The sequence below is a fragment of the Felis catus genome, chromosome A1 (assembly GCF_018350175.1).
Source record: "Felis catus isolate Fca126 chromosome A1, F.catus_Fca126_mat1.0, whole genome shotgun sequence".
Lineage (NCBI taxonomy): Eukaryota > Metazoa > Chordata > Mammalia > Carnivora > Felidae > Felis > Felis catus.
Window position 1 is genome coordinate 22,238,897 of NC_058368.1, and position 14,954 is coordinate 22,253,850.

The 14,954-nt window shown below is 38.5% G+C and overlaps 1 protein-coding gene across 6 annotated transcripts in view; it reads right to left on the reverse strand.

Annotated features, from left to right (window-relative positions):
- Positions 1 to 3,624: 3,624 nt before the first annotated feature.
- Positions 3,625 to 14,954, reverse strand: part of FNDC3A (fibronectin type III domain containing 3A) — a 146,101-nt gene continuing 134,771 nt past the window's right edge. For 5 of the 6 annotated variants that reach the window (XM_023251406.2, XM_023251397.2, XM_045052765.1 and 2 more), the window contains 2 exons: positions 13,641 to 13,768; positions 3,625 to 6,174 (listed from right to left, as the gene is read on the reverse strand). In XM_023251406.2, the coding sequence (XP_023107174.1) occupies positions 5,860 to 6,174; positions 13,641 to 13,768 (443 nt within the window). In that variant the 3' untranslated portion in view covers positions 3,625 to 5,859. The remainder of the gene's footprint in view (positions 6,175 to 13,640; positions 13,769 to 14,954) is intronic. The other variant, XM_023251412.2, reaches the window with a different exon arrangement.

A 14,954-nucleotide genomic window follows, 5' to 3' on the forward strand; every position in this document is an offset into this window, starting at 1 on the left:
AAGGAAGTCTATCTTTGGGGAAGATATTCTGTGCAGGGGGCAGTGTGAGGGCTTTCCTCAGGGAACCTTGCTGAGAGATGGAGGGTGTGCAAACTAGGGTCAGAGCTCACCACTCGGGGGGTAGAGACCACCACCTAGAGGGTGAACCGGGGCAAGTTACTTAATATCTCTGAGCCTCCGACTCCTCATCTGTAAATAGGGGTGCCAGTACTGGGACCACTTCATTGAGTTGTTCCAGCAAGAAAATATAAAGCCTTAGCCCAGTGTCTGGCATGTCGCAATCTCTCTATAACCATTAGTTATTATTAATCACAGTAATAACGAAAGAGGATTCCCTTGGATCCAGATGAGCCCCTATCTTCTTCTTTCTTTGGTCAAATCGCATGCTTTCTGAAGCCACACCTGTGCCCCTGCTCTTAGTTCTCCTTCCATCGCTTTCTGTTGAAAGCCTAATCCATTTGCCTTTCCAGGGCAAAATGTTGCTATTTCTAGGTCAGGTTTCCCAAGCCCTTCAGTGGGATGTGTGTGTTGTCTCTGATGGCCTCAGAACTCTTGTTAGCTCCCTGAGACCCCGACATATGGGGTTGAGGCATAGTGAGCAAGCAGACTGTTGCCTCACGGGAGACCTGTCCCGCTGCTACAGCCTCTTGTGCCAGCGCAGGTGGCTGGGGGTGGGCCCACTATAAAGGGGCAGGTGGGGTGCATGGTCAGTGCAGGACACGTTATGCTGCCTGAATTAACAGCCTCCAAAGACCAGTGCCCTGACATCTCACACATTTGTTTCTTGCTCTCCAAGAGCCTGTCTCGAGTGTGGGGGACAGTCTAGAGGTGTTACCTCTATTTGGTGGCTCACTGTTCTAGGCTGCTTCAGTCATATGGCCTCTCCATATGATGCTCCCATCGTCTCTAAGGCAGGGGAAGAGAGAAAATGAAATGCTTCTGCCTGAAAGTGACTGTGCCAGCTGTAAGCTGCAGTGTCCGGGCTCCAAATCCACCCTCCTGGGGTCCCGTGAACTATTCATCTCCTTGGCCCACCTGCTCCCTGTTAGGCTTGTCAGCAGAGGGGCCGGAGGGCAGGGGAAGAAGACACTTGCTCCTTCCTGTTCCAGTTTCTTTCAGTGTCATCGCACAATGGCTCTGTGTCCTGCCAGCAGCACTGGCTTCAGTCTCCAGCTCCTTTGGACACAAGCAGAAGCCCCGCCAGCAGCAGTCAGGCAGCCGCTCCTCTTCAGAGGTCTGGCTCCCACTTCCTGGGGGCTCCTCCTCTAACCTCGTAGGTTCTGATACCCTCAACATCTTCCCTTTGCCTCCAGCCTAAAGAGTGGCAGCTTTTCCCAGCAGCTATTACCTCTGTGTCACCTGTTTGCTTTTACAGTCCTCTAACACTTGTTACACGGATGCCCAATGTTAAATGATCCTTATTAAATACCTAGTGCAGCATCTGTTCTCCTGACTGAACCCTGATGAATACAGAGGTGAATGTCTTTTCTGCTTCTGTTTCATTGGCCAAAAGTCACCTGGCCTCTTCCAACCTCAGCGGTATGGGGGTGGGGGTGGGGGCGTGCCCTGAAGGAGGAGAACCAATATTTGGCCAAGGATTTTGTTTTGGCATTCAAACTATGTGGTCCAGTAACTATTACCATATAACAAAATTTCTGACCACTCAGTGGCTTTAGACAACCATTTTATCGTGCTAATTCTGTGGGTCAGGAATTCAGGGATGGCTTGTCTTTGTTCCACGATGTCTGAGACCTCAGCTGCAAAGATCCAAAAGCTGGGAGTGGCTTGACAGCTAGGGGCTGGCATCTCCTGAAGTCTCATTCAGTCACCTGTCTGGTGCCTGGACGCAGAAGACTTGAAGAGTGGGACCCCTGACTGGAGTGCTTGCATTATTCTGCACTTTGCTTTTTAATTGTATTTTTCTCTCCTTTAAGAGTGTCAGGGAGAGAATGATCCATGAGTAGATAAAGGGATACTCTTGAGGGTATGTACATTATCTTAAAAAGTGTACATGAAAACAGAATATTTGAAAAGCTCTTAAAAACATGAGGCATTCTCATCACCTATACTGATGGTAGATGGTTAGGTTACAGAATGACTGGTTTTAGGTTTTGGAGAATCATTTCTTCTGTAATCTGTCTGATTAAGCCATCACACACAGATCTTCCTACAGAGAATGTTAATGGTGAGGACCATCATGTGACCCATGGAGTTCGAACATGATGTATAAAATTCCTTTTCCAAACCACAGGAAAAAAAAAAAAAGACATGCAACACTGTTAATCAGTATCAGTCTTCTCAAGGCTGGATTCATACTTAGTTGCCTTTGTGAAGTGATGTCCCTATATTCAAAATCACTCTTCCCCAGCCTAACATTTTAAACTTGTGGTACCTGCAAAGATGAGAAAAAAAAGGGAGGCAAACCAAGACAGACTCTCAACTAGAGAACAAACTGATGGTTACCAGAGTTAGACAGATGATACAGATTAAGGAGTGCACATGTGAGCACCAAGTGATGTATGGAAGTGTTGAATCCCTGTGTTGTCTACCTGAAACTATTACACTGCATGTTAACTAATTGAAATTAATTTAAAAAAAAAATTTTTTTTTCAACGTTTATTTTTGGGACAGAGAGAGACAGAGCATGAACGGGGGAGGGGCAGAGAGAGAGGGAGACACAGAATCGGAAACAGGCTCCAGGCTCTGAGCCATCAGCACAGAGCCCGACCCGGGGCTCGAACTCACGGACCACGAGATCGTGACCTGGCTGAAGTCGGACGCTTAACCGACTGCGCCACCCAGGCGCCCCTTGAAATTAATTTTTAAAAAAATATTGGAGACAGAGTGCGAGTGGGGGAGGGGCAAAGAGAGAGGGGAGACACAGAATCCAAAGCAGGCTCCAGGCTCTGAGCTGTCAGCACAGAGCCCGATGTGGGGCTCGAACCCATGAACCATGAGATCATGACCTGAGCCAAAGTCAGATCTCAATCGACTGAGCCACCCAGGCAACCCTGAAATTTAAATAAAAGCTTAAAAAAAAAGGTTCATCCCCATTTGAGATTTGTGGATGGAAATTTTAACAGGGGAGAAGTAAGAGGGTACACAGAATTTTCAGGCACGTGCAAGAATTCTCAGGCATGAGTTGAGCTTTCTGGCATGGTATTGTAGGTGGGCATGTTGAACTCCCTGGTGGAGGAAGACCTGGGGGCACATAACAGTGCCAGTATGAGGAAGGTGCTAGGCCCCTGGAGGTGGGAGAAAGAAGGTACTAGGAAATAGACAAAGAATGCAGGAAAGGCATGGAAAGGTCAGAGATTTCCTTTCCAATGAGAACTTTACCTCAGAGCCATCTTTACTTACATATGTAAAGGAAGCAAGATATCTAGAGATTTGCACAAAATCAAGTCACTAGGATAAAGCTTCTAATTGTATTCTTTAATCTACTGGATGTTACCTTCTTGAATATGGGGGTTTTCTCATGCTGAAGAGTTGAATACTGCTAAAAACAAAGCAAAACAAAACAAAAAACCTGTTGTAAGACCATTGCAAGAAGGGAGATCTTAACATTTCTTTCTCTGAAAGCAGCGGCAAGTAATGAGTGTTTATGAATACAATAAACATATCTCAAAAAAGAATGATACAACTTTTATTTTCCATGGATTTTAAAGACACTTTTGCTACATAGTTATGTATTTTTATGAGATTATATTTTTTCATTTGTATGAAGTTCAACCTTATACAATTTTAAGGTGATATGTTTGGTAGTGTATCTATAATCTTTAAAAAGTTTAGAGTTTTTGGAATGTACAGTATATGAGGTAAAATCAAGATTACATTAAAAATTGTTTTCTCCTCTGCACTGATTTTGCAGCGAGGCTCAAATGGCAAGTACACTATTAAATGACATTTACTATCAAAAATAGGAGTTCATTTGAGTTACTATGAAAAACATAAGCCACTGTAACTGCCACAGTGGCATATTTTACCATTTTAGACATTCAACTATATAGAAATCTCTGGGCTATTACACTCAAACTCATTTGTACTGCCAAATGTGGCACTTTTAAGAAGTTTCTAGAAAATAATCGCAATCACTGTTGTTTTGGGGGAAAGTTAGCCTATACATGAGATTAAATTTAAATAAAATGTAAACATACAGTATATTATAGTGACAGATCATTCTTAACACTTGGAAAGGCCAAGTTTATCCATTTCTTTTTTGAACAAAGGTTAATGTTTTTTTCTACAGCACAGATCATTTGACATAAAACAATTACAATACATGCCCATTTCTAATATAAGAGAAATTCTTCAGAGATCTTCAAAGCACAAAACATAGGTCCTGTTTTCAAAGACTGACAGAAGTGCTTAGTAATCACTAAAATGCTACCCTCAGCAACTAAAAATTAGTGATTCACTATCCTAAAATTCAAATAATAAATTAAAAAGGCTAGTTACAAGTGTTTTACAGATAACAGATGTGATAAAACAAGAATTTTAGATAGTTTCATTACAAACTATTATTACTGGCAGTCATTGACATCTATGCAAGATGTACAACGTGATACTTGACAAAATTCAATCTGATCATCCAATAACTCACAAATGCAAGCTCACAAAACATTAATGAATTATGCAATTGCAAAGTGCTCTAATGCAACATTAACCACATGCAATCAACAATTTGGAACAGTATCCAGACAGACATTACATTAAACATTAGTTTTTCAAGAAAGAAAGCAGCTTGAAGTTTACTGGTGCAAATTAATTTTGTCTTCAGATTTGGTGCCCCAAACAAAAAGGTTAGGTTTGATTATGAATTCTGATGGTGATGGCAGTAGTTATGGGAGAAGCAGCAAAACTTATGGGAGTTCTTCAAAATTAGCCTGTACCAGATACATGGAGTGAGTGTGTGTGTGTGTGTGTGTGTGTGTGTGTGTGTGTGTGTGTGTATTTTTACACTTGGTATGTATAGTTTATATATATGCCGTATATGTACGTGCGTATGTCCTTATACACACACATATAGTTCAAAGGCTCACAAAAACCAGATTAAGTAGGTTTGAAATTTCAGAGTTGAGTATGATTACTTTTTAAAAAGTATCTATAAGCCCTCTGTTCTCTTCCATGTTCTCAAGACTTGAAGAGGTGCTTTTTAAGTAAACATTAAAATATTTTTAGGCCAAGTAAACTGTCTGTGCTTTCTTTAAGTGACTTATCTGTGAATTCATGAATATATACTTGTAATGAAGAACTCCACATTTATCAAACAAGAAGTTTCTTTTTTTCATGCATATTCTTTCATCCAGTTTTTGTCTGCTAAGCCCCTCCAGTTATTCATCATAATCCCACTTACCAAATAATTAAGACAAATGAGGAGGTAGAAATATAGCACTAGATTGCTTTCACAGCATCAGACTTTAACATTTTTTTTTTTATAGCATGTTAGTGTAAATTTTCATCATTTTGAATTTTTCACTAGGTAATATCTTTAAAACAAACAGATCAGGTTGTCACTGTTACACTCATGCTGACTGGTCAATATACCAATTATATATTGTTGCCTCTTAGAAAATATGTTTTACAAGAAGGCATGTAAAAAAAAAAAAAGAAAAAAGAAAAAAAAGGAAAGAAAAAAGTCCCAACCAAAAAACCAAAAATTGCTATTTCTGTGGCTTGCATTCTAATAAGGTGCCAGCCTCTACCTAATGATATAAGCATTGAAAATGGCAAAAAATGATGTATTATAGTCTCAATGCCAGTGCTAAATGCCACTGTTTTTGTAAAAGCAATACAGAAATAATTTTAGTACATGACAAAATAAAATGTAATACAGTATTAAAAAATAAAGTTATATTTTCACTTGATTACAAAGTACTGAATGATAAAGGCAATCAAAATGGAAAAGAAAGCAAACAGCACGAGGATGACTGCGGCACATTGCTCATCACTCAGCGCCCGCCGGGTCCTCGTGCTCTCCACAGTGTCTCTGTCGGTGCTGGCTGGTGGGTCAGTCCTCTGAGAGGTGAAGAGCACTGTTGTGCTGTAGGGACCTACTAGGTCCTGATGCCCCACAGGGTCTTGGCACTGGCGAATGGCACACACACGGAAACGATATTCACAGTTCAGCTGAAGGCTTGAATACCGGAATGAAGAGTCGGGACCTTTGTAAATCTGTTAATAAGATGGTAAAGAAGGATTATGTGTGAAGGCTAGGCAGAAAACCCATTTTACAACTGGCTAGTTTTAGAAGTATTTCTGACATGAAAGCTAGTGAAATGCCACTCCTTTGAACTTTTTAATGACATTTAAAAAATACCTAACTTTACATTAAAGAGCTTATCCACCGTTTAAGGGCAAGAGAAACTGGAAAAGTGAGGATGTGACATCCATCCTCACAGAACTTACAGACCAGTTAAGGAGAGATTTGCCTCCAAAGTAGCTACAGAACAAGCTAATTCAGCCCACAGGCATTTCCCCAGTTTCTTCAACTGTAAGAAGTCAAACTTTTGTGAAACCATTCCATGAAAGGAGAAACCATGCTCCTTCATTAGATCTTTGCAAAAGTGGTTTCTGTCAATTTCAAACATTTGCTGAAATGATGAATGAATGAATAAGGGGAACTTTCTATAGGTGTCTATGGCAAATTATTTCATAAACTTTAAGAAATCACTTACAAACACAGAATTGGATGTTAAAACTCAACTCCTCTGACCATCCCTTAGAAAGGAAAGAACAAGAATAGAATGCCATGGATTTTCAAGAGTGTGCTAATGATTCAGAGTGTTATCTACTGGAACTGATCACCCCTGGGTCCAAGCACTGTTTTGCTACTTCACACTCTATGTGATCTTAGACCAGTTACCTTAGTACAGTAAGCATATTATTATCTTGTATGGTAATTATAAGAATGAAACAAGTATTTGTGAAAGCACTTAGCACAGTGCCCAGCACATAGCACATGTTCAATATATGGAAACTATCGGGGGTCCCTGGGTGGCTCAGTTGGTTAAGCATCTGACTTCAGCTCAGCTCAGGTCAGAATAGAATCTCACAGCTCGTGAGTTGGAGCCCTGTGTCAGGCATTCTTTCTGCCCCTCCCCTGCTTGCATTCTGTCTCTCTCAAAAATAAATACGCATTAAAAAAAAAAAAACTATATGGAAGCTATCATTTCTACTAATGAGTTCCTTCCCTCATTCTATCAATGAGAAAACCAAGGCTCATTAGTGACTGCCCAACTGAGTTTTTCCAGCTAGTTGGTGGGCTGTAAGTTGGATCAACCCAAACCTGAGGTAGCATTCTTTCAAGCAATTTTAGCTGCCTCATTGGTATCTATGTTGTAAATCTAATTTTTACGTATTGATTTGCTTCCAAAGGAGCAAGGTAAGAGCTTTGTCTCATTTTGTGTCTTTGGAATCCAGCACGTAATAGGTAAAGGACGCTAGATTAGTGAATTATTGACCATGTATACATCAAAATGTATCAGTGGATGCTGCGAATATATAAAGGAGCTTTTACTGAAGGAAGTAAGACTTAGATGATGAAGCAAAGAAAATGATAAATATACATTAGTTCTGAGGATGCAGATGAGCAATACAAGGGGTGTAAATGTAGTAATGTTCATGTCTGGACTGTGGTAAAAGGAGTAACGTCAGTAAATCAGAAGACAGTATTAGAAAGCAGTGTCAAAAAGTACACATACGATGAGCCCAAAATAGTAAAAATAAAAAATATGTATTTGTCATATGTATATAATGGGTGGCATTTATTTCTCTTTAAAATTTTCTTTACTTTCCATTTGTCTCTAAATGGGCATGGTAACATAGTTACAGGAAAAAATTCAACACATGGTATGAGGGTGATAGGTGAAGAGATTTGACAGACAGGAGGAATATGTTCAGAACACTAGTTGGAAACTGTGGCATCTATCTATCTATCTATCTATCTATCTATCTATCTATCTATCTATCTGATATTTAAACAGTGTTTGAGGACTCTTAATCATAAAGCTGAATGAGGGATTGAAGGAGCTGGGCAGGATAGGGGCTCTTGTATGGAAAACACAGGGATATGAGGTGTTAGTATAGTTTTTATGGATCACTTTTAGAAATGATTTTTATTTGAATAAGTTGGCAGGCAAAAAAAAAATTCTTTCAAGGGTTCAAAAAAGCTTGGGGACCAAAACTATGTTAGTATTTTTGACAATGATGAAGTGAAGAGTTTGGAGAGGAGAGATTGGGAGGAAAGATAATGAGGTCAAGTTTTCAATTTTGTGTTTCAGATGTTAGAAGGATATCTAAACAAAGAGCCATCTTATAGGTGACTGCAGATACAGGACTGAAGAAAACAGATAAACTTGCTAAAGCTAATTTATAAAAATGTTCATATATCTAAGACTGAAGCTTGAGATAAGGAGGGTTAGTTAGGTCTGAGACTGAGAAATAAAAATTACGATGAAAAACACCATTTCCAGTCCCCCAGTTCCTACTGACAAGGGAAGATTGTTGTGATCTTAGTAAACAGAAAAGGGCAAGTAAAACTCAAAAATTCGTAATTTTTGGCCTGTAGCTATTACTCACAGATGACTTATAATTACATATAGTTAAAATAAAACAAAAAAAGAGTTCTTTATATTTGCTATCAATAAACTATCCATTTTATAGGATAAGTATGGCAAATATTAATGCAGATTTACAGTTAAAATGGCAGGTAAGAGATTATGGTTTTCACTTTGCATTTTAATTGAGAAATGCATACTAAATTTAAGCTTATGATGTTTGTGCATGTTTAGCTGGCTAAGAACTTATGCCAATTGCAACAGAATTTTACAGGAAAATTTTTAAAGAATGTTTAGGTTTTCATAAATTGGTATTTGTCCTTATTTTAGCTTTGTGAATATGTCACAGCATGAAGAAAATAACAACTGTAGAACAGGGACCAATAAAAATGAAACCAGTTTCTCTCCATATCTACATTCTAAAAGCCTATTTGGTTGGCTAGATGAATTCACCAAGTACTCATACAAAAATATAAAATAGTCCTTTGTTATTTTTTTAATTTTTTAATGTTTATTTTTGAGACAGGAGAGACAGAGCATAGCAGGGGAGGGGCAGAGAGAGAGGGAGACACAGAATCTGAAGCAGGCTCCATGCTCTGAGCTGTTAGTACAGACCCTGACGCGCGGCTCGAACTCACAAGCTGTGAGATCATGACCTGGGCCAAAGTCGGACGCTCAACCAACTAAGCCACCCAGGTACCCCAGTCCTTTGTTATCTTTTAAGGATGAGTGAACATTTTTACTATCAAAGATAACCACTTCTGAAGTTATCATTATAAAGGAACAATCTGTTTAACTATTTCAACTTTTTGTGGATGTTACACATCCACAATCTGATTTTATCCTGAGTAATATGCACAGTATATATTATTTATAGCAGTTAGTATTAGACAATGATTTTAACAATACATTGTTTTTAGGCCAAGTACAGACTTGTTTAAACCTTTCCTTATGGTTATTACCCATCTGATTACATTTAAAAGTAATTATTCCTTATGACACATAGTAAGGCATCTGTTGCCATGTAATTTGTTACATATTGTCATGTCACCCTCTGTAATCTGTGAATATACTATTGCAGATACTTATTTCGTAGTGATCAATACATAAAGAGAATAGTAAAAACCCCTTAAAACTAATGAATGTAGACAGCCACATAGCTCTTGTCTGTATCCTTCCCCTCTCTTATTGCTGAGGGAGTTATAAGTGAACTTGGAGATTCCAGAGCAGTTAAGTTTATTGTGCATAAGTACCACTTAGAACTTAAACAAACAAACAACAACAAAAAAGGAAAACAATCACGGTCCCAGCTCTTATGACATTCAGGTTCATGAGGTCTGTATGCCACTCTGAGGAGTTTTTGGGAATGTAAGTTCAGAAGTTAAAGAATAAAAGAAGTTGTACAGAATCCAACAGGCCACTGTCACAGCATCCATTCTCCCAACACTACCAACATTTTTGATGGGGTATCAAACTCTCCCTTATCCAATCCATGTATTGGGAGAAGCTGGCCTCATTAACTCCAGAGCAGGCCTCTGGTTGGCTTAAACCCTGAAACAGTCATTCATTCAGGAATGGCTTTGCAATCTAAGTGCTTTCTTTTCCCTGAATGTGAATGAGGGACAGTAAGTTCCTTATGGCTACGGGCAGCCACTGAAGACTATGAGAAAAACCATGCCCCTGACAACTTCATTGAGCTTCTGAATCACAGAATCCTGAAGCCTGCTTACCTTCAGGCATCTCCCTCAGAGGATTTACACTTGATTGCACCAGTCTGAGTTGGTTTTCCTGGTACTTGCAACATAATGAGCTGTGACACAAAAGTGTCTTAGGTACAGACTCCCAGGTTGGTTGATCTGTTGTGAAAGTGACTCTATTTTCCCCCAGTATTTTTTACTTCATCTTTTATACTACTCAAAATGTCATTTTGGTAAAAGAGCACTTACTTGCTTTTAAAAATGTATACACCTCTGAGGGGATTACAGAACCCGTAGATACTTGCCTTTGGTATGAATCTTCCCAAGCAAATAGTTTTTCTCCTAATGCCGCTAAGGTCAGCTACCCTGTGTATATGGGAGTTATGATGTGTGTCAGACATGGAGGCACGAGTCAGAGGGAGAGTGTATTGTAGAGAACGGGGCAGTTTTAGGTGAGGTCCTACAGAAAGGGGCACCGAGTAGCAAGAAGGCAGCAAAGGGTTTTCTTAAAGCTGATCAAAGAGGGATGAAGAAAGGGAAGAATACAACAAAATCAATGTGTTTCTATTCTTCCCTTCTTTGTCCCAAACTTTTAAGTTTAGCCCAGCATCATAAGTACTTGCTGCCAGGCGAATTTGCTTCTAGACCCCCAATCCCAGCAATATTATAGGTTAAACAGATTTTTTATAGGCTCGTTTAGAAACTCAACCCGCAACTTATAAATAATAATCCCTTCTTAAAAACATCAGCTGTTCCTACTGCTGTGGAATAAGACCCACCAGGACCTGGCCTCTTTAGCCACATACTCCATTCTTGAGTCTTACTCAAGTCACACTTAAGTTCATGGTTCCTTCCTTCTAAGCTCACCAGTGCCGCCATGCCTCCTCTTACTTAAATGGCACTCCTTTTAGAAAATATTCCAGAAGTCCAGGTGGAATAAATCATTCCTTTTTGTAAAATAGGTTTTATCTTTATCATGACCTTTTATTTGTTTGGCTATGTAAAATGTCATGACTATAAAATTTTTGCTTGCTTGTTATGTTCTAAACAACTTTCTTAAAATCAAAACAGTAACCTATTAATACCATAACCACCCCCCATAATTCTTTAAACATAGTATTTAATTCATACGTATTGATTATCAAATAAATTTTATGTAAAATATTAAATTCCATGAATGAACCTGAATTCTTAAAAAACCCTTCAAACTTTTGGAGTATAACTTGCCAATCAACATTTAAGAGATTCAGATAAGCATATATATGATGATGTTCTAAGGAAATCAGTATTTTAAGTTTTATAGCATGCTTACAATCTAAAGTAAGTGAAAGTGATGACAGGATTGATTTAGCTTTTAAGTTAAATTAGAATTAGTATTGCTGTTTCATGTAGTGGTATGTTTATTAAAATTCATATACTACTCAAATCTGGGGTCCCTATTTCCTTTAAAAATATAATGCAATTACATTTTTGTAATATTAATTTTGCTTCCTCCTTGGAAGGAAACCTGCTTATCTGTAAATTATATTCAAATCTGATTATAATGTCAATTGCAGATGGCTTAATAAAGAAAAATAATCATATGCCAAATTTAATCTGACTCTTTGTGGAGCCTTTTGTAATTTCACTTAAGAAACTGCACTTCTAAGGGCACGTGGGTAGCTCAGTCAATTAAGTGCTGGACTTCGGCCCAGGTCGTGATTTGAGCCCCACGTTGGGCTCTGTGCTGATAGCTCAGAGCCTGGCGCCTGCTTCAGATTCTGTGTCTCCCTTTCTCTCTCTGCCCCTCCCCTCTCTTTCTCTCTCAAAAATAAACATTAAAAAATAAAAATAAAAAAATAAAAAAAAGAAATTGCACTTCTATACTTACAACTTGAAAGAAAAAATTAGATTTATATTGAAAAAATATTATGGGGTGCCTGGGTGGCTCAGTTGGTTAAGTGCCTGACTCTTGATTTCAGTTCAGGTCATGATCTCAGGGTTTGTGAGTTTGAGCCCCACGTTGGGTTCTGCATTGACAGCATGGAGCCTACTTGGAATTCTCTCTCTGCCCCTCCGCTGCTCGTGCTCTTTCTCAAAATAAATAAAATAAACTTTAAAGAAAAAAAGATAAATATTCTATTACTAATAGCTATAACAGTATGAGACTGAAATAAAACTGATGAATGACTAATTTTCTAGTGGGAAAAGAAAATACAAGACACTCAAAAGAAAACAACCTCACTTTTAAGAGCACTAAAAATAAAGAAGGTTGACACAGAAAAGGGAGAATCAGATGCAGTGTTTATAGAAATTAGGCTTTTGAGTTGCATAAAAACAACTTCTTTATAAAAGTTACAGTGGAAAAAAAAAAAGTTACAGTGAACACTGGCAGCTTCCTACTTCATCTCATCGCTATTCATCATCTACCAGGAAGACATCTTTGAAATTTCTCAGCCATGTAGGTGACACTTCTGCTAGGCTTCCATAATGACTGAATATTGTCATATTTACAACACTGCATTATAATAATAATAACAGTAGTAGTAGTAATATGATGATGATGATGATGATGATGATGATGATGATGATGACAGAAGCCTCCCTAATGTCCTCTGCTTCTACCTGTGTCCCATTCTAGCCAAAATGACCTCGTGACTGATAATGTGACCACTCTGGTCAAAATCCTCCACTGGTTTCTCACTTTACATGGAGTGAAAGTCACAGTATGGCCTATAATGCCCTACGTGATCTTTATACCACTCACAGACCCCCTTTACCATTAACTACTTGACTTCATCTATTATTTTTCCCATTGCTCACACAACCCCATATTGGCCTCCTTGTTCATTAAATTTAACAAGCATGTTTTTGCACACCTACTGCTTCCTCTTCTTGGAACACTGTTCTCCCCATATTCACCTCCTTTGGGTCTCTGTTCCATTGTCACCTGATTGCCCTGTATGAAATAGTACTAGCTGTCTCTACCCGCAATGACAGCCTATTCCTGTTACCCAGTTTTATTTTTTCTCCACTGTACTTATCACTCTCTAAGATATACTGATATAGATTATATCTAAGATACGTTTGCTTTTAGTACCTCTTTTTCTACTGAATGTAAGCTCCACAGAGGCAAGAACTTTTTGTACAGCGTTATATATCCTGAGTGCCTGGCATACAGTTAAATACATTCTTGCCAAATCAATGAATAATCTGTTAAATATATAGTTCACACTTAAAATATTCTGAATCCTGAGATACTGTGTAGTTATAATCTTTGGAACATGGTAAGTACTAAATAAATGTTTTTAAATTAGAAGATAAAGACAGTCAAATCTTGCATTGCCAAGTGCATTAAAATGAGAAATAAAAATAAGTATCCACAGAATTACATTTTAGCACATACCTGTTTAAATTCTGAATCTTTTCCCAACATAACTTGAAGACTGTAAATAACTGGATCACCTTTCATTGGCTGTAAACACTCCCATGTAAGTTCACAAATGTGATCATTTACTTTCTCTATTTTGGGAGCTGTAGAGAACAAATACAAATAAAATCTACTCTACTTGATTTTTAATTTGGCACATCACACAGACACTTGTTTTAATCAAAATCAACAAACATTTAAAACCCAGTTATATACTTGAAATAAATATCAATGAATTTTTGAAATTTGCAGAGAAATGGTTAATGTTCCATCCTTATTGTCTCCAGGCCGTATAATCTACGGGTGCCACAATGGCCAGACTGACTAAAGGATCTGTCAAGGGAAGCACTGTTTTCATTGAGCTAAAAGGCCAATAGAGAGGTTATGGCAATTCTAAAACAATGTCAATGATGCTTCTAAGGGCATAACTAGAACATGACATTTTGTAATTTAAGAAATCTCCTAAGAGGGTAAGTTGAAAAATGCTCCTAGCTGCTTGACATAAGACTGTTTCACTCCATGTTGGGATACAGAGGGTTAAAATCAGCAATCTTCTTAAGGTTAGTACACACTAAACTGGATGAGAGAACAGAAAAATGACTCAGTAAAACTCCATCAACATTATTAGAAAGTTTGTCAAGAACAGTCCTGCTGACTATGGATCTGCTTAATAAATGACATATTTCAAGTACATGATCCAGGAAACTGTACTAGAAATCTGTGTGATTTGTCCTCTGTGTGAGGAATGTTAGCGATTTTGGCTAAATACACAAAGTGTAATCCTTGCCAGGGTCATTTTATTTTTTAAAGGTTTATTTTGAGAGAGAGAGAGAGACAGAATATGAATGAGCAAGCAGGGGAGGGGCAGACAGAGGGAGAGAGAAAACCATGCAGGCTCCATGCTGTCAGTGCAGAGCCGGAGACTGGGCTTGATCCCACAAATGGTGAGATCGTGACCTGAGCTGAAATCGAGTTGGATGCTCAACTGACGGAGTCACCCAGACGCCCCAGTCAGGGTCGTTTTAAAATAAGAACCCTTCTAGGGGTGCCTGGGTGGCTTAGTCAGTTGAGTGTCTGACTCTTGATTTCAGCTCAGGTCATGATCCCAGGGTCATAGGATCAACCACCCCCCTGTTGAACTCTGCACTGAGTGTGGAACCTGCTTAAGATCCTCTCCCCTGCTCGCTCGCTCTCTCTCAAAAAAAAAAAAAAAAAAAAAAAAAAAAAAAAAGAACCCATCTAAAAATTAATTTTAAAGATATTTGTACATACAACTGAAAGTGTGTAAAT